This window comes from Vombatus ursinus, unplaced genomic scaffold (assembly GCF_900497805.2).
Source record: "Vombatus ursinus unplaced genomic scaffold, bare-nosed wombat genome assembly UNPS02014833.1, whole genome shotgun sequence".
NCBI lineage: Eukaryota > Metazoa > Chordata > Mammalia > Diprotodontia > Vombatidae > Vombatus > Vombatus ursinus.
Window position 1 is genome coordinate 8725973 of NW_020954611.1, and position 20889 is coordinate 8746861.

The 20889-nt window shown below is 37.7% G+C and overlaps 1 protein-coding gene across 6 annotated transcripts in view; it reads right to left on the reverse strand.

Moving 5' to 3' along the window:
- Positions 1-20889, reverse strand: part of CPEB3 (cytoplasmic polyadenylation element binding protein 3) — a 229460-nt gene that overhangs the window by 70725 nt on the left and 137846 nt on the right. For all 6 annotated transcript variants that reach the window (XM_027839883.1, XM_027839884.1, XM_027839882.1 and 3 more), the window contains 2 exons: positions 11127-11294; positions 8907-8996 (listed from right to left, as the gene is read on the reverse strand). In XM_027839883.1, coding sequence (XP_027695684.1) covers positions 8907-8996; positions 11127-11294 — 258 coding nt within the window. The remainder of the gene's footprint in view (positions 1-8906; positions 8997-11126; positions 11295-20889) is intronic.

Sequence of the window (20889 nt, forward strand, 5' to 3'; positions counted from 1 at the left end):
CTAGAAAACAGTGGGAAACAGTTTTCTTTATTTTTCACGAGGTATAAATTGTTCTTCATTGAGCAAGCAAGGAATAATCAACTGCAAAGCTGCTGCTGAAAGAATGCTGAGATTTAATACGACAAGCACGGCAGAGAGAAAGGACAGGAAGTCTCTCGCACTTTTGAACGTGGGAAAACGACACCAAATGATGTAGGACTCTCCATGAGGTTCATGAGACCTGCTGTGTCAAGGTTCTGTCATGCCTTCAGTATGGCAGATTGGTGCCCTAGTCATAGGTCACCACTTAGAAGATAGGCTTTGAGCGTATAAAGGCTTACGAAGGACAAAAGGTGCTTGTGCAATTCAATAGTATCTTCAACTTCATAAAACAGAACTATCTTGTTTGGATTTTATTATTTTTCTCTCCCCTAATTTTCAAATCTAGAATTAAGATGAAACTAGAAATTACTCACAACAAGTACAATAATCCCATGCTGTTTCTCTGGTGGTATCCTGTTCCACGGTAGCCTGCCTGTACTTAATTCCTCCTCTACGCCATTCCTTAGCCGTGGGAGATTTTATTACTAAGAGCTCAAATGCTCAAGTTGGATCTTGGCCATTAGATTCCAATGCCTGTAGACTTTGTCTCTACTCCTTTCCCTGCGCTTAATTATATTTTAGTCACCTGGTTAGATGGCAGCCAAGGTAATTTTGCCTCGGGGAACTCGAGAGCAAAGTCATTCTGGACCTAAAGTCAGGTTGGCCCGATACACAGGAGGTAAGGAAAATTCCCACAGTTTTTGGCACTGGCTAAATATGGTGAGCAAGAACAGTCTACTGCCGCTTGCTTCCTTCCTGTCCTGGAAAAATGAATGTTGGCTGAAATCCGTCTGGCTTTTGTTCCTGTTACTCTTCTGAAATTGCATGCTCAGAGGTCAATAATTTCCTCATCATTAGATCCAAAGGCTACCTTGATCTTGCCTTCATCCTCTTTGACACCTCTGCAATGATAGTCATTATTTACTAACCACAGTCTTTCTGAAACCCTTCCTTTGGTCTCTATGATGTTAGAAGACTTTCATTATGTAGTGTTTTAAGGTTTACAAGGCTCTTCATATATATAATATATATATATATATATATATTCACTCATATGATCTTTACAAAACCTCATGACATAGGTACTAATATCCCCTTTTTATGGGTGACGAAACTGAGGTTCAGATGGGTCAAATAATTTACTGAGGATTATATAGCTAGTAAGCATCTGAAAGATGATTTGAGCTCAGGTCTTCCTGACAAAATTCAACTCTCTATTCAAGAGCTTATGCTGCCTCTTTGGTTTTCCTCTCACATATCTCCTTTATAGGCTCCCGTTGCCCCTTCTCCATTGGTCTTCTTCAAAATTCAGGCCTTGGTGCTCCTCTTCATACTGTCTTCCCTCTCTCCCTCAGAGGCTGGTCCAATCCCATGTTTTAACTACCACCTCTACACAAACGATTTTCCAAGAGGTCTCTCCAACCTTAATCTTTGCCTCAGCTGTCAGTTCCATAATGTCTTATGGGAATCTTCACTTGGATATTCTATAACCTTGAACTAAACATGACTAAAATCAAACTAGTATGTCTTGGACAAAACCACCACTCATTCATACTCAGGCTCATTGGCCTCTCCTTGATATTCCCAAAATAAGACACACACACACACTCTCTCCCCTCGCCCCCGCCGCCCCCTTAAAGCTATCATCATTTTCCTAGTGAATGCAGATTGGTTCCTCTACCTTTTCCCCACATTTAGTCAATTACTGAAACCACTGGATTCTCCCTCTGTAATGTTTCTGCCCTCCATCCCTTTCTTTCCATTCTCACTGCCCTTATAACCTCATACCTGGATTATTTTAAGGATCTTTAGATTAGCTTTTGGTGTCTAGTGTCTTCCCCCTCTAGACCAATTCTGTTAGATGCTTTTTCCAAAACACTACTTTCATCAATATATCAATCAGTGCCTTTCTCAAAAAGCTTCAAAAATCAGAGGATCAAAGGCGTGGAGCAGGAAGTAAGCTCCGAAGTCTTCTAGATAAAGCCTCTCAATTTCCGTATTAGGCAAAAGACTCAGAGAGGCAAAACGGCTTGTCTGAAGTCAGAGGTAGAAAGCAAATCAAGACAGAGTCCTAAGCCAGGTCTTGTGACTCCAAATTTAACATTCGGTCTACTGCTTCTGTTCAGGGGATCACCACTCATCTGGTCACTACATATGCATCCTGGATTCTTCAGTCCCCTTCATATCACATTGACAATTAGTTGCCAAATCTTACTGATTCTACCTCCACCACTCTCACATCTGTCCCCCTTCCCTCTATTCACACAACCACTACCCTAGTTCAGTTACTCATTACTTCTAACTTCAATTACTCTGATATCTTCCCAATTGACTTCTGACCTTTTAAATTCATCCTTCACGTAACGGCTAAAGTCAAATTCCTAAAAGACAGGTGTGAATATGTTATTCCAGTGGCTCCCTACTGCCTCTAGGATCCAATACAAACATTCCCATGTGGAACTGTGGAACTGAAAGCCTTTCATAATCTGGCTTCCATCTCACTTTCCAAAGTTATTATGCGTTAACTCCCTTTTATGTGCTCTACAATCTAGCCAAACTGCTCTGCCTCCTGACCCTCTCATATGACATTGCCCTACCCCTCTCTCTGCCTTTGCACAGCAATCAATAAACACGCATGTATTAAGCACTTAATATGTGCTGGACACTACGCTGGGTGTGGGTGATAGAATGATAAAAACAAAAAATCCCTGTCTTCAAAGAGTTTACATTCTACCGGTGGAGACCATTTGTACATACATCAGCACATGCAGAATACAAAATAATACAAGGTAGTGGGGAGGGGGGCACTAAAGGCAGCTGGGGAATCAGGAAAACTTCATGTAGAAGGTGGTGCTCAAACACTATTTTAAATGAAGGAAGGGATTCAATGAGGCTGAAGAGGGGAGTGTATTCCAGGCAAGGGGGAATAGCCAAAGCAAAAGCATGGAGAAAGGGAGAAAATGTTACGTGTGAGACATAGCCCAAACCGACCTTATCTCCCACTAATCCCCAACATAAAATCTTGAGTCCATTCAGGTTTGATCTTGTCACTGTTCCTCCCAAACAAACATGCATCATATAAAGCCTACTTCAGTACTTTTTTTTTTTCTATAAAATGCTCTTCTCCCACTTTCCTCTTCACTTATATCCTTCCCATCCGCTGAAGTTGAGACGGAATCCTCCTCTTCTGTGAAACCTTCCTTAAATCATTGCAGCCTAGAGTCACCTTTCTTCTTTTAAGATCCTATGGAATTTACTGCCTGTACCATCTATTTGGCAATGCCCATAGACCATCTTACTGCATTAACTGACTTTCTCATGTGGGTCGTGTTAACTTTTCAAAGATATTAACTGGCAACCTGGAATTGCATCTCATACTGCTGCCTGGAGTCCCCTCTGCATCGCATGGTACAGGGCTCTGTATTGATCGCTTAATATACATTGTATTAATTGTGTCCAACGTGATGTGATCATTTGCAATGTCTCATTATTTCTTCTTTCTGGTTAAATTCAATAATCACTTAAGACAATTACAATATCATGTGAGATCTGGTTATATTTTAAGATGACTCTAGTTTCATGGAATATGCCAATATATATAATTTCACTTTAGTACAAATCCGGAGCTAAAAACATACAATAGAAATCTTCTTCAATGTTTTGGCAAGATGTAGAGTTGAATGTCCTTCTGGTTATTCATAATTAAATTCAGAAGAGATGTGGGTTCCATTTTACGATCAAGCAACAGGAAAATAATTTTAAAATATTTCCACTCTGGCAGAACCCTACCATATTTGCTGCTACTTGCTCTTTCCCTGGAGGATGGCCTTATATTTTAAAGATACAAGAGGTAATTATATGACAGGAGATTCCTCTCCATTTCCCATTGTAATGGAAAAGAAGATAAGAAAAAAAGAGTAAATCTACATGCATGACAGAAAAAGGTCCATCATCTTTTCTTGCTTGTTCCACTCCTATATCAGTCAACCAAGGAATTTTTTCCCTCCAATTACTCATGGTATATTTGGCACTATGCTTGGCACTTTAGGGTATCAAGATTCAAAAGGAGTTTATGATCTACTTGGGGAGCCAAGACACACATGAGGCAATCAGTGAACAAGATAGTACACAAACCTTTAAAGTGGATAACAATTAATAAATGAATGAATAAATAAATTGGATAACAGACAATTAGAGAAAAAGTCAGTGTCTCGGAAGGTACTAATGTCATAGTACTAACAGTGATATAAACTGAGTCATAGAGAAGATATGTTACAAGAGGAAGCAGAACTTAAGCTACATTTTGAAGAATGAGAGAATATTCTGAATGAAGTCGGATTTAACTGTAATTGTATGAATTGTTTATTCAACTAACCAATATTTGAGTGCCTAACAATGTATTGAGATATATAAGGAAGGGAAGATATAATTCCTATTGAGGAATTTTCAATTTAGCAATCATTCAAAATGAAAACACTATTGATACACGTTTTCAAAGTGTTAAGTTTGTTATCACTGAGGGAGACTCACATAAATTCATTTTTGAAAAAATTCCCATAGTAATCTCTTCAGTTGTCTTTACTCATTAAACTATAAAAAAAAATAGCTACATTCATATCAAACAAGATGGCTAACAATTATATAGTGTTTTGAGGATCCCAAAGTACCCTAAATGCATTCCCTCATTTCAGAGGTGGTGACAACAGAAAATGATCACTGATTTGAGAGTCAAGGGATTTAGGTTCAAATATTATCTTTGATGCTTTCTACTTGTAAGAACTTAGACAAATAAATCCAAGTTGGACTCTCTGGACTTGTTTCCTCAACTGTAAAATAAAAAGGTTTGACCAAATGACCTTTACAATCCCTTCCAACTCTAAATCTTCAATCTTTACAATGATCCCTAAAGCAGATACTATTTTACACAGGCAGAAACTGAAGGTCAGTAATGTAGTGACTTTCTTAAGGTCACAAAGCTAATGAGTCTGAGCAAGAAAATCAAAAATGATTTTCCCTCAATATTGCACTTTTCTTTCTTTAGAACTTTCAGTGATTCAATTGCAAATGTCCTTCTACCTTTATAGGATATGAAGAATAAGAATTCTGCCTGACTGTATCCCAAAGAGATCATACAAATGGGAAAAGCACCCACATGTACAAAAATATTTATAGCAGCTCTTTTTGTGGTGGCAAAGAATTGGAAATTAAGGGAATGCCCATCAATTAAGGAATGGCTGAACAAGTTGTGGTATATGAATGTAACGGAATACAATTGTGCTATAAGAAATGATGAGCAGGCAGACTTCAGAAAAACCTGGAAAGACTTGTATGGACTGATGCTGAGTGAAGTGAGCAGAACCAGGAGAACATCCTACACAGTAACAGCCACGTTGTGCAATGACTCACGTTGATAGACTTAGCCCATTCTCAGCAATGCAAGGATCTAAGACATCTCCAAAGGTCTCATGATGGAAAATGCTATCCACATCCAAAGAAAGAACTATGGAGTATGAATGCATATTGAAGCATACTATTTGCTATTCTTTTCTTCTGTTTGTTTTGTTTTCTCTTTCTTGTGGTTCCTCCTATTGGTTCTAATTCTTCTTTGCAACATCACTAATGTGAAAATATGTATAATAGGAATGTATATGTATAGCCTACATCAGATTGCATGCTGTCTTGGGGAGGGTAGTGGGGAGGGAGAGGGAGAAAAATTTAAAACTCAAATGCTTATAGAATTTGTTGATAAATTAATAATAAAGTGAAAAAAAAAGAATTCTGCCTGGAACAAAAACTCTTCCTTCCTTTTGGGGTATATTCACATCATCTGTCTTTCAGTTCTCAAAGGGCTGCTGATAAAACCATCAAAAACCATTATTTCTTGTCTTCACAGGAGCCTGTCACAAGTAGAACCATAAACCGCTAGTCAATGCAACCTTACTATCTCCCCTGCTCGTTGGGTTCCCGGCAAGTTTAAAAGACTCAATTGTGGTCTGTTCAAATACTTAAGAAGGCCAAGATACGTTAATTCCACAGTCAGACTTTTAGAATTGGAAGGGACTGCAGCAAGCTAGTTAGTCCAATCCATACCCAAAAAGCTGCATCAGCTCAGGCAGCTAGCAAAAGGAAGTCATTGGAACCAGGTTACTTCAAAAGCTGCCCCTAGATGTAAGATGCTAGGTCCTATTTCTTCGTAAGCCTGAAATGTACTAAGAAAAACATTTGATCAATTTCAACTCTACCTAAAGAAAGGCACACCTACAGAAGAACTGCTAATTACTACATAGCCAGAAACCAGTTATAAATAAAACTGAATTGTTTAAGATGAACTAATTAGCTACAGCCAACATTCTATTCAAACATTTATTAAGCATTTGTGTGCTGGGGACTGAGCTAGGTACCAGGGATACAAAAACAATCATGGCCCTGAAGGAGTTTATAGTGTCTTGTACAAATGCAACTTGTACATGCATGTAATACAAAATAAATATCCAGAAAATACAATATAATTTCAAGAGGGAGCGAGGACTAGCAACTGGAAAGGAGATGGAAATTCAGAAAGGCCTGATCTAAGAGCGAGTTAGACTGTGCTTTAAGAATCCAAAAATGCAAAGGTGAAAGAGGAGTGCTCATGCCAGACATAGCAGGATGACCTGTGCAAAGATACTGAGGCAGGAGATGTGATTTTGCACGTAGGAAACAGTAACAGGCCAGTTTGACAAAAAGTTTGCAAAGAGAAGAAGGGATATAAATTGAGAAAGGTAGGTGAGGATTCAAATATGAATGGAGTAATAATTATAATAAGACTTTTCTTTCTCTTTTCTGGACTGCTTACCCTCTACCTTAGGTTATAAGGCCTAAGGAGAGGGTTGTCTTTTTTTATTAAAACCCCTCTACCAAAGTCTTCTGAAAGCTGCTCCCTCATTATCATAGTATGACTAAATTTCCTCTTATTTCCCATAAAGATCATCCTCAGGGCCATATGAATTACTTAGACAGGAGACTGGCTTAGCCTTTGCTGAATAACAAAGTTGATTTTTTGTCTTTTAGATGAGGAAATTCTATAGAATTAAGTTAAAAATTGATGGTGCTTAGTAAATTATTTAGAGTTTGTGAATAAGGGGGTCAGTGAGAGAAGTCGCCTTAGATTGAATCACTTACAATTAGGTCAACAAGATGCTGCCTTCACTCCCTAGGTTAAGCCACAACCTTGGGGCAAAAATCAATTAAGTCCACATAAGGCACAGAAAAGACTTGCAGAATTTGGGGTAACTGTGTCTAAAGCTTGTTTTCTCATCCTGTTTTGTTGTCCAGTGAGCTGGTGCTGCATAATAAAACATAGCACCTGTCCCTCCCAAAATTGTTTTCAGGATAATCCACAAGATGATGTCATTTTTAGCGACAAATACTTGGTAAGTGGTACACAAGTAGGTGATGCCCCTAGTATTAGCCAAATCAAACCCCCTGGTTTTAACACAAACTGTTATCCCCAGAAAAACAACAGATGATTTGATCCACTGAAAAGAAAATAAGTCAAATTCACCTCACATCCAAATGGGCAAAAGTGACTTAAAAAAAAAAAGATACTGAAGGTGTGAGGGGAACGCTAAGTCACTGCTGGTGAAGCTATGAATTAGTCCAACTATTTGGAAATAAATAAGAAGTCACTAGGCTATTCATGACCCAGTGATCCCATTTCTGGACATATAACCCAAGGAGGTCAATATCAGGGGAAAAAATTCCTATATGCAATGAAATATTCAGTGGCAAAAAAAAAAAAAAAGCAAACAAAATGGATGCCTATTGAGTGAAATTGAGTCAAAAGATCTTGGTCCAAGGATATAAACTGAGTATTATCTTGTTATAAGAAATGATGAATATAAGAAATTGAAAGAAATGTGGGCAGACCCATATGGAGTGATGCATGAATCGAGCAGAACCAAGGTTACAACATACACAGGACAGAAATGTAAACAATATCATGAAAAAGCAGAACTCTGATGAATTATAATGTACAATTTTGCTCTTAGAAAAGTGACATACAAGAAGACTTCTTCCTCTTAGTTGAGAGGGGGTGACTTTGGATGTGGTGATGAAGTAAATGCTGTCCACGCTTGTGTTAGCTGGTTTACTTAAATGTTTTTCTCCATTCAAACGAGAGTTCAATATGGAAAGGAGTAGAGAAAGTTAAGGAAAAAAGGTAATACAAATACAAAAGGCAACCATAAAACTTTAAAAAAAATATCAAAAACAAATCCCAAAACAACCTGGAAAAAGTCAGGAGTTTTTAAGAGTCATGTACTAGCTTTTACTTTGATAAGTTGTCCCAATGTTGATATATGGGGATAAAGATAAACTCATCTCAAATTACCACCCTCACCACGTACTCCTGGCCCCAGGTTGGGAGAGTTTCTTCATTTCAAGGTTAATAATAGTTAAAAACATATTAAGTTTCCTTATTTTCCCCCCACAAAAATCAACCTCAGAATTTAGGCCAGGAGATGGATTTAGCCTTTGAATGAGACGAGTTAAAATAATCAATAGATCTCAGCATTCCTTCCCCACATTCATTCCAAAAGTAAGAAATCAACATGAGCTAAAGGCTGGTTCCAGATGGTATTCTACTTCCTCGTGGATAAGACTACGAAACCAGTAGCGTGGCATTGGAGAAACGGGCTTGCTATCTTCTCTCTCCATATATTAACAACCACATTACAATGGATTAAAAAAAAATCCCAGCCACTTCAAGAGTTAAAAGGCTGCCTTTTATTGATTTGTCACACTAGTTCTAAAAACAGGCTGTATAGGCATTGTAAGCTTATTACCTTTAGGTGGAAAATATGACTTGCTTTCAGCTTTGTGAGGCCAGTCCACCACAAGAGGTCCAAATCTACGAAAGCTGGCAGTAATCTCATCTACAAAAACAAATAAGGAGATTTAGGGGGGGAAAAGGAAATTGCCAAGCAGCAAAATACAGAACCCTGCTTTTAAAAATGCCCTAAGGGTTGTTTCCTAAAGCCATTTAACAAGAGAAGCTGAAAGTCATCTATAAAATTGCACTAAATCAGTATTCTATTAATTCACTTAAAAGCATGAAAACTCAGTTTCTCACTTTTATATTACAAATTTCCCTTATTGCACCATAGAGAATGGAAACACAGAGCTTGGTCTTGAGGAAAACAAGTTAAAAAAAATAAGAATTTTTTTAAAATTTTATTTTCAGAAAAGAGCAAAGATGCACAGAATATGAAAATATGTAGTTCATAAGTCATTTTGAAATAGGAAATCACATTCTATTTCTACAAGTTTTTTTTTCTTTTTTGGTATCTTTTGCCAGCAGAAAATGTGTTTCCCTAATAGGTACATGGAATAACAGTGTTAAGACAAATAAATTGGTTACAGCCCATGTTTATATACTCTCATCTTCAATGAAACACTTTTTAAAAATCCTAGTAAATTGAATGGAATCTCTTTTTTGACTCATGGCAGAAGATTAATATAATCTACTAAGACAGCTTTAGTCAGGTATGAAATTAACAGCTCTTTCAGCAACAAATGAAAAACTCTATTTGTGGGCAGGGAGAGACAAACAAGCCAACACTATGGGAAGAACTAAGATTAATTTTTAAACCAGGAAGAGGACTTTATAATTAGATGCTCCAGCTCTATCCTGCTTTATAAGTTCAAAGAGAATATTATTAGCATCATAAAGTCGTCTAGTCCAGTCCTTACCCACTAAGTGAATCCTCTTTAACATCGATAAGAAACAATCATGCATCCTCTGCCTGAACACATAGAATGTTGAGGAGTGATGAGGAACTCATGACTAACAAAGCAGCCAAGTTAGTGTTAATGTTCCAAACCAATTTCCTTTCTTCCTTTCTAGCAAAAAATTAACTTCTATTTTCTAGAAATATTTAAGAGCTACCAAAAGGATTCATTCCTAAGATTTTCTTAAGTAGGTCACAGACCTACTAGAACTGACCTTGACACAAACTTTTTTTAAGTCACCTGATACTTTACTATTTTTCCATTTTCCCATTTCTATGTTTAGACTGAATTTTAGGCAAAAGTGAAAGTTTTCACTTAGGACTATTAGTTACCTAAATATTTATCATAATACATTAATTCATGATAAAATTTTCTAGTTTTAATCAACTAATTTTCCTAATTATTGCTTTCACCCTTATAAGCAAGTCTTGTTTACATCTATGTGATAGGGACTGGACTTGTGTTTTCTTTGGAGAGGAAACTCCCTCCACCAATACAGGTCAATACCTATTTAGTCTTAGTTGCCTAGGACAATGAGAGGTTAAGTGATTTGCCCAAGGTCACAAAGCCATAATGTGTCAGAGGCAAAACTTGAACACAGGTCTTCCTGACCCTTCCTCTACAATACCATGCTGTGTAGGGGATATGTAGGTCATGCTTACATATAAGTGTGTAATGATTATATATATAGATATATATGTATATATACATATCTGTATATATACATATATATGTATATATATAAACATGTTTACATATAATGTTAAATATGTCTAAGTATAATAGCTGAAGTTTTGGTTAAAGCCTTGGAAATTATCAGCATACTCAAATTTATAACTGAGGTATAAAAACTCTGAATGATGTAGGATCCCTTCCCTGCCTACCTGTGAGGTTCTGGAAAGCAAGTCTATATGAAGGACTTTTGCCTTTTGAGTCCCTATGAAGGAAGTCTACATGGGAAGAACACCCACATGGATCTTACTGCTCTACATATGACACATTACTACTCTCCACTTTGACCTTTCCCAGGAATGATAAGCCAATACCCTAGACAGACAATAGAACAGACCATTAGCTATGATGGGCATGGTCTGTTTTTTAAATCAATCAACAAGTATTTATAAATCACCTACTATGTACCAGGCACTCTGCCAAGAATGAAACAATTCCTGTTCTCAAAGTGCTAACATTAAATACAAGACAATTCTTTCTTAAACATGTTAATTAATACACAAACACACACACACACACACACACACACACACACAGAGTACCTTCATCGATGTCAGGAGGGAGGCCCCCAACAAACACCTTTCTAGAATAGCGTTCCACTCTTTCACCATTCTGACAGCGAGTTGGAGAGCTCAGGCCTGATGATAAGGACTGGTCACCATGACTGTCCTCTAGAAAGGCATCTTCAAAGGGAAAGAGAGAAGACCGACCTGAAACAAATTGGGGAGTTTCTACAGTTAAATATTTTTCCTGGAAAGTAAGTGTTTAATTAGGAGTCCAAATTACAGTGTTAAAAAAAAAATGTATTCTTGTTTCTAGATTTCTTCACAGTAAGTAGTCTACAGGGCCTTTATACAGTTAACTACTCAGTGTCCAAAAGCCTCCAGTGTCTTTATTTATTTACATAAACACAAAGGTGGCTATCTCTCTAAGGGCAGGGAAAAAGTCCAAACTTTTCAAGGGCTGCATTTAATAACATGCCTATATTTACTTCCTTTCACATAAAACCCTCCTCTCTCCTATTCCCAATCCTACCGGTTTCAAGAAAATATATTTTTTTCCTTCAGATAATTTCTACACTGGAAGGTAGAGTCCTAAATCTTTTATGATTTATTCGATTAAATTCAATTTGCCAAAACTAAGTGGAGGAGGATCTATTTGTTGCCCAAGAATCTCCTTATCAAGCTCTTCCAAGGCTTAGCTCTAAGAGATGATGCCCGCTACTGTGGGTATTGATAGCTGAGAAAACTAAGCTCTGGCTCAAATGACCCCCAGCAGGGAGAGATGTGAGCAGTATTAATAACTAGCTAAAAGAGTTCTCCCCCAGTCCCACTTGAGGACTATTAAGTAACTGCAAAGAAGGTGTCAAAAATGGAAATCAGTATTGGAGGAAAGAGGAGAACAACACTTTTGAAGAGGGCTGATAACATTTTAACCCTGAGAACTCTTCCTGTTCCATACCCTGCCACATTTTTGGGGGGCTTGAATCCTAAAATGACAAAGTCATGAACAGTTGCAAACACTTTAAGTAGTTATAACTCAAATTTTTGGTAGTCTTTTTTTAGACACATAGAGAATGACTCAATTTATCTGGGGGCTGGGGGACATTATTTTCCAGATGAAAGTAAGGACAAGAACACCCCCCTCCCTATTTTTAATTTAGTCACTTTTGATGGAAACCTTTCTAAAATGTCTTTTCTACCAGACTGCCTCCTTAAGCAGAGTTTTCTTTTCTTTTCTTGAAGATTTTATTTAGTGCATTACTATGAGCATCCATTCTTATATTCAAGACATTTCTGCATCTTCCCTCTCTATTCCAGGCTTCCAATAAATCCCTAGAGAGCCTGCCAGAAGTAACTGGCTCCTAGTAGGGTTGAGAAAACAGGTAACTACTTTGAGAACTGCAAAAGTCATTAAAGTTTTACCCACAAATATAAAAGCCTGATTTAACGTAAGAATTTAGAGACACTCATTCCCCTCCTGCTATGCAGTTTTCTTCTTTTTATTTCCAAAGAACTTCATGCATTATTCCTAAGGGTTGAAGTTACCAGAAATATGACCCCTAGAAAAGTGGGGTATAATGTTATCACTACGCTAAGACAATTACATTTATTCAAAATTCCAGCATGGTGATAGGCAGACCTGAAGAAAGACCTTGGATACAAAATCTGTGGCTGTTCAAGGTCTTTGATTTTTCTATTAGTCAATAAACATTTATTAAGCTCTTACTGTGTGCCAGGCACTGTGCTAAGTACTGTGTAATTTATCTAAAGTGATTAGATTACTGTGTCACAACTAAGTCTATAAGGTACACAGGAACTAATGTGTCTTAGCTAATGGTGACAGTAAATTTCACATTCACTGGCTGAATACATACTTTCCAATACAGGCATTTCCAACTCTTTAGTTAGAGCAGCTTCCTTCAGAGGCTTCCCCCCCCCCCATTTGGTTATAACATGAATACCATCAGTAATCAATCAATAAGCATTTATTAAGCAATTACTATGTACCAAGCACTGTGCTAAGTAAGTCTGCTAATGAAAATACAGACTATACCACAGGTCTGATACTGTAAAATCATGAATTTACCCAAAACACCAACTCTCAATGCTTCACTGTGGCATAGAGGTGACCCTAGGTTTTGAGGGCTATGCCAGTGAAAAGTAAGTCCCAGCATGTCCTAGTAAGCCAAAAGACTTCAAAGCCAAGGACAGACTACATCTACTGTCCAAGGTCCAGTTTGGCTAACTGTATCTACAAAGGCTCATCACCAGAAGTTAGGCTATTAGGTTAAGCATTTTTTCTTTCTTTCTGACATGACAACCCATTAAAGGCACAAAACTTCTACATGTGAGCATATTCTTTCAAGCAAATATATTTCCTTTAAGTTTCTGCAGCATTTTGGTCTCAAAATATTTACCTATTTACAAAATCTTAAGTTTCCATCAAGTTAAAAATATGATTTCCTATAGTGTTTTACTGGGGAAAGTGAAGATCTCACTATAGTTACAACTTCTAGACCAAGAAGTTGCTGTTAAAGTTTTCCAAAACCTCTGCCATAAAAATAAGCCAAGTATAATAGATATGTAAGTATATGCATATATGTGCTATGTATGTATGCATGAGTGTATACACATACATACACACTCTTTGCCAAATCTCCCCTTCTCCTTGTTCCTCTTCTTCCTCCCACCCTGAGAGATCTACAGCATTGTATATTCTAAGAGAAAAGACAATACAATAAATGTTTTCCTCTTTGGTCTATTTGACACAAATCAACCCCAGACAATAGTTCTGTACTGCAATGATAAATACAAATGAGTACTGTTTTAACTATAGAGAGAGGCATGGAATCTAAATTTTCTTTTCTTATTTGAAATTTTTTGAACAAAATCATTACCAGTTTATCTATACATACACACTTCTGTTCAATCCTCGAATTATACAGAGGCAGTGAACAGGTGGTGTTAAGAAATTCCAATAAGTTTTTAAAAATAAGAATTTTTCCTAGCCCTGCTTTTCCCAGAGAACCATAAAACAAAAAGGAAGACAAAAAAACTCAGTAAAATGTCTGACTATGTGTGACTTGTATTTTGAGAAAAGCTAAAAGGAAGCAGGAGGAAGGACACAATTATCATGTAACAGCTAATTTTGAGCATTTTTTTTTCAAGTGAAAACAGGTCGACAACGTTCAGAAGAGTTTGAGGAGGGCAGAGCTCAGCCCAAATCCCTCAAAGAAGTTCTCTCCACCCCACCCCCCAACTTTCAGTGTCTGTTCAGTCCACCCTTCACTAGGATTTTGTTAAAGGGAAGAATATTCAACAGAGAACCAACTGGGAGTTAAGTTACTTAAGGCTGGCAGCTGGCCATGAGAAAATTCACAAGGATTTCAAACCCTGCTAATACCCCAGTGGATAAAGGCATTCCAACCCATGTGCCTTATCCATAATTAAATTACCTGAATTACAAGCAAAGAAAAATTTAGAGTCAAAAGGAACCTTACAGATTATTTATAATTGTTACAGATCCTTATAAAGCTTACATATGAATACTCTATGAACAGATAGCTCCTTCTACCTTTAATATCCTATCATTCTATAAAATTCTAATTCCCATTTTATAAAATAAAGAGTAGAGAATATATTCCTGGACACCCACTTTACCATTTGCTATTTCTTCACTTAAGTGGGCTATGCTTTTAATGTCTGTTTTCAGTTTCTAATCAAATGCATTTGATTCAGTAATTGGATAAGTGAACAATGAATTTAGAAATAAATAAAATAAACCTGTTAAGAAGAGTTAAAAGTTTTACTAAGCACTGCAAAGCTATAATCATTGAACTGAAGTGTCCTCTGCATTACATCCTTCTCTGTTGAATGTGGAGAAGCCATATTCAAAGCACAGGGGATACATTTGGGCTTGCTCAGCTGGGTAGGCCTTTACCTTGTTCTCCCACACCAAACCCTTTCATCATTTTCAAAGCAGCCTGTGATCGCTTCAGGCCCAGTTCTCGCCCTTGGATTCTTCCCTCTCAGGGCAACAAGAGGCACTGAGCTTCATCTCTCACTTAATACTTTAAGATTTACAAATTGCATTGCTCAAATGGACCCAGGAAGAAAGTATATTGTTCCCCACTAGAAAGGAAAATTGACATAGAGAGATGATGCCTCTTGCCCAGGGTCTTATAGAAGGTATAGAGCAATGCTGGCTTTCAAAAGCTTGGTCTCACTTCAGTCCAAGGCCAGTAATCTTTGTGTGACATCATGTTCCCTCTCCCAAGTACAAGGTAAAGAACAGGAAATGTCACAGTGATCATTGGGAGTATGTAGAGAAGTTTAAGCAGCCTTGTACCATGTGTACCTCAATACTTCAAAAGACTCTTGTTTTCATTTGTGAGGGCACTCCCTCTACTGATGAAAATGGTGACCCTGGCCCCTCTTAGACTAACTTCCTTGATTTCTGTGGACAAAAAAATAATCATCCCATGGTAAAGAAAAGTCAGTCCTAGTAGCTAAATTTCTGGTGGGGTGATAAGACTCTCTAAACTTGGCTGTCAGATGCATTGCCAAGCCCACACTTGAAGTCATTCCAGATGGGGAAGACCAGCCAGAGCTTCTGCTCCACTAGTATAGCTTTCAACAACTCAAGGTCACCTTCATTCCAGGCATCAAAGTTTTAGTGAAGGGCATCAAGTACACAGTTTATCAGAGTTGTATCTAGGGTTGGTAGAACGGAGTTTTCCCCCAGGCCAATAGTATCTGGGGGGAGAGAGATATACCCTTTTTCTGCCAGTGCTTGTTCTTTTACCCTTCCATTGTCCCTACATTTCAGTCTCCTGGGATTCTGTCACCTTCCCCCTCTTCTTGGTTCCCAGGAGGACATTTTAGCTGAGTGGGGCATTGTGGTGAAAAAGAAAGCACACATTGCTAAGGTGAATATGTATATTTCATTTGCATGAGAAGTTAGTACACTGCCTCCCCATTACCTGTCGATTTGAGATGTAGTTTTGTTAGTACCAATAGCCTTTTTTCCAATGTTTGGGGAATTATCTTTCAATTTGGATTCATGTGGTGATAACTTCTGCTGTAGAGCAGGCCTCGCTGATGTCTGATTTCTGACCACTACCATCACTCTCCACTAAATTTGCCTTGATATGAGAATTCCCAGCTACAGTTTTGCAATGCACTTTAAAAACTCATCTGTGAAAGAAACTAAAATTCCTCTAAGGTCCACTCAGCATAGACCACATTTTCTGTCTTTTTCTGTCTTCTTTCTTATTTAGCCCAGACAATAGCAGCTCAGTTCCCTCCCCAAATAGTTTAACAAAAGCCTTCTTAAAGTCTACTCTTCCATTGCTTTTCCATCATGCTCTGCTGATGCATGATGGGGACAGCGAGCTTATCTGACCAGCCAATTATTTCCAACCTTGGGTGTGCTACTGCCACCATTTGATTCTTCTTGCCCACTGGCTTGCTCCTTATACTTGGCTTTGTTCATACCTTCCTACTACAACTAGTTTTCCCACTTAAGGAGCAGCACAGGCCATTTTGAGTATAAAATATCAGGTACAAAAAATGAGTAGCATGTATGTGGGATGAGGCCAAGGTAGAAGTAACAATCAGTAAGACCAGCAGAAGGGAAGAATTTATACCTAACAGATAGGTCAAAGCTTCAGTTTCACAGTCTTCTACACTAATCCTAGGTAACAGACATATATGTAAATAACCTTCCAGCACACTTGTACTTAATTCATGTACCTTCTAACTTACCTGCCAATAAGCTCAACAGTGAATCCCCTCCTCTGCTCAGCAGTTCACTAGAACCACAAACTTCCAACTTGAAGAATATCACCTTCCCCATCCCCCCCATCAAAAATATACTTCTTCTAAGCGCTCGATTTCACTATCAACTCAGTACCCTTCTCCTATCTCCAAAAATATGGACTTTTCTATCACCCTTCAGTTGTCTCTGAGACAACTTTGACTGGATGAAGTTTTGCCAAATTAAACTATATGTGTCAAGCCAGTCAGATACCCTTTGTCAAATTTCCCCACTGCTAGAGGAAAGCACCCCTGTTCCTTGGAAAGCTAAAGCCAAAATGGGAATAAACAGTTAATCTTTTCTAACTCTGGGCTATATAACAAATGATTTAGAGCTATATGAGTTTTCGAAGTCACAAAATCCCAACCCTCTAGTTTTTCAATGTGTGAAACTGAGGCCCATATTAGGGAAAATATTAGAAGACTAGTTTCTAATCCAGGAGAGAGAGAGACAGAGACAGAGACAGAGAGAGAGAGAGAGAGAGAGAGAGAGAGAGAGAGTGTGTGTGTGTGTGTGTGTGTGTGTGTGTGTGTGTGTGTGTGTGTATGTAAAATGAACCACTCTGCCTTTGGCAGTCTAGTAAAAGTCTCTGGACCCCTTCTCAAAATAATGTTTTTAAAGGTATTAAAATGCATAAGATTACAAAGGAAACCAATTATACTGAAACAGAGATAGCAAAATACTTCTAAAAATCAAGTTCACAGACCCCAGGTTAAGAATCTCTGCTGTAAGCAAGCCTTAGAGAAAATCACTTAGTCAAGTTTTGATAAGATTACTTCCTTTGGTATGTTTCTGGCTAAGATATGAAAAACTCTTTGCTGTCAGTCCACAGGTGATGGTGGTTGTTGTTTTTAGTCAGATAAAAGGCTTCAGGACTTGTATCATCATTACGGCCAACATACTTTTAGGAGCAGTGATAAATTCTACTTCAAACATTAAAATCTGCAAGAAAGAGCAGTTTGAGGACATGTGGTTCTTTAGCTAAGGAGTTGTTCTCTAAAAATGTGAAATAGGTAGAGGCCTAGTCAGTGTGACAACTTAGACATCTGAGGCTCCCAGAACTAGCAAGAATTAAAATGAATTAGATGTCCTGTAATATAGATTTGAATAGAGGGAAGTATAAAAGTGAACATGCAGAAAACTTGTTCATTGATCGTTTTCAAATCTGTTTGAGAGAACTGAAATTTAACCTTGACAAAGAATAGTTTTTCAAACAGCAAACAGTTGGAAGGCAGGCTGACCCTACTGGTCTTATCCTTAACAGGAGCTCTCTTTGAAATGAAAATATATAAAGTATATTTTTCGTCCAGAACAGTGATTTCATTGGGATTGAACTCCCAGTAAGCAAAATTTTCTCCATGCGGATGTGCAATTTCTCTGAAATTTACAAGTCTGAGAGAGTTTCCTAGGGGCACTGACTGATTTTAAGTGATATTTGCAGGATCACCCAGACACTATCTGTCAAGAGGCAGTACCTGAACCCAAGTCTTCCTGACTCCAAGGCTGGCTCTCTACTATATCATGCTGTCTCTCATAGATAAGTACATACACACTGACAAATAATTATACAACATTACTGTATTAAAAATGCATTTACTGTGAAATGTGTTCATTTTACATTAAATGAATAGTTTGCTTTTTTTTTTTAAATCATCACTACTCTTCTCTGCAGTTTTTGATTATAGCCTACCCTCTGGTTTTTACAACTACAGTCTGGAGGGAAAGGAGAACCTGTATTTGGGCCAATTTAATAAGTCTTTTTAAGCATTCAGGATCATAGGATCACAGCCTTAAAACCGAATCTAGTGCAACTCCTTTGTTTCACAGATGAAGGAACTGAGGACGCTATTACCCTCCCAAGGTCACACAGCTGGTATCAGAAGTGGAATAAGAGCCCAGTTCTTATACATAGTATGAATTGGAGATTTACAGTTTCCATAGAGGATTCTCTTTTTGTGTCCTGCTGTGTGTAGGGAAATGCTCTGTTGTGTGTTTCTAAGTTTAGATTAAAAATTGTTTGGGTTTTTTTTTTTTTTAAAGAGCCCAGTACCATTCCTTCCAGATCTGACATTGTTTCTGTTATACCATGATGCTTATATCTTTACTCTGCACTTTTTTTTTTTTTTTCCATTCCCCTGGAGCACATGTTCAAAACTGCATTGGAAATGAATGGAAATGATGATTTCAAATGTGATATGAAGTATCTGTTTTACACTCTACTTGTCAGGAAAACACTTTATATCAGCTGGAACAAATGAGTACTGCCAAGATCTGCTTTCTCTTCCTGTTATATAATCTTCCTTGTTTACGACCTTTTTTCTTCCTTTCCAATGTCAGAGCTTCGTCCTAACCTATACTATTAGAAATTTCTCTTTGAGTGTGTCCTTGGCTCTACCATAGGCCTATCCACATGAACCTGGCACCATTGCTACAGTTCTCCTCTCCACTCATTACTTTGGCCATGCTCCCTGCTTTCTGAATACCTGACACATCAGTGCAAGATTCTCACATTTTATACCCTCCATACTAAGGCAACCCAGACTATCTCCCTTCATTTGTTTATTCAGTTAAGTTCAGTGGCTGTTCCAGTCCTACCTTTCCTCATTCTCAAGCATGTATACTCCAAGTACCTTTTCCACCAAGTCTTTTCAGGTACATTAGACAAAATGAGGTCCAATTCTGATCTTTAGATGACCTTAGCTTTTCTCCTTGTTTTCTGACCCTGAGTTGTACTTGATTTTTCTGCAGTGTGTATGTTCTGGCTTAAGACTGAACTCCAATCAATCTAACTTTGTAAATCACCAAGAAACAGCAAACTTGGGTTTTAGCTTTGTTTCACTATTGGTTTCCCTGCTGAGTTAGATGTTGGTTTAAGTCAGGGCTTCTGCTGTGAAGAGAGTTCCCACCACATCAAAATGGAGCTTGGTTACTACAAGTCTCTTACATGAAATCTGGGACTTAGGAAATTGCAAAGAAACTTTTATTTGTTAAAATAAGTATTTAGTGTTGTGAATAAAAGGTCAAAAAGAAGCACAGAACACATATCTGCTGAGTGTTCTTCCTTGGTTGTACAGGATTGAGACTATAAATTTAATTACATAATAAATTTTGATTATTTACAAATTTGTTCCAAGTCTTTATTCTGTTTGTACTTTCCTCTCCTATTTTCAACAACCATATTCCATCATAAGCTTAGGCAGGAATTACAGAGGTCCAAATCATTCTAAAAATGCTTATTAGCATAGTATTCCACACAAATAAGTTCTCAATAAATGTCTCAGGACAATAAGGCAGTCAAATATACCAAATGCCTAGAAGCCCCTGGGGGTCAGTTCCAATATCATCATAATCAGCATAAATACATTGATCCTCTAATCTTAGGTCAAGGGTTCTTAACGAGGAGTCCATGGATCAATTTCAAGTAATCTGTGAATCTGGATGGGGAAAAAAATTGCATCTTTATTTTCACTAACCTCTAGCTGAAATTCAGTATCTCCCATTATGAATGTAGGCAACAAAACATTATTCTGAGAAGGGAGCCAGAGAAGCACTTCATCAGATTGCCAAGGGGATACATAACACAAAAAAAGGTAAGAACCCTTGTCCTAAGTGCTGAGGATAGAAAGGAGTATATAATACAATCCATTTATTATATTATATATTATTATAATACAATTCATTTATTAAGGGTCTTTTGTGTGTGAGGCACTGTGATGCACACCTTAGGGAACATACAATGAAGGTGCTGAGAGAGGACATATGTATAAGAAGATTAACCCAATACACTGCAGTGCCCAATGAATGGCATAGACAATAAATGCTATAACAGTACCGGGGAAGGGAATGATTAGCCCAGTCTATATAGCAATTGGGGAAGGTTTCATGGAAGATGTAGGACCTTATCAGACCACTGAAGGAAAGAAAGCAGGAAGAAGGGAAGGGGACATTCCAAGCAAGGAGAGAGAAGAGCATGAGCAAAGTTCA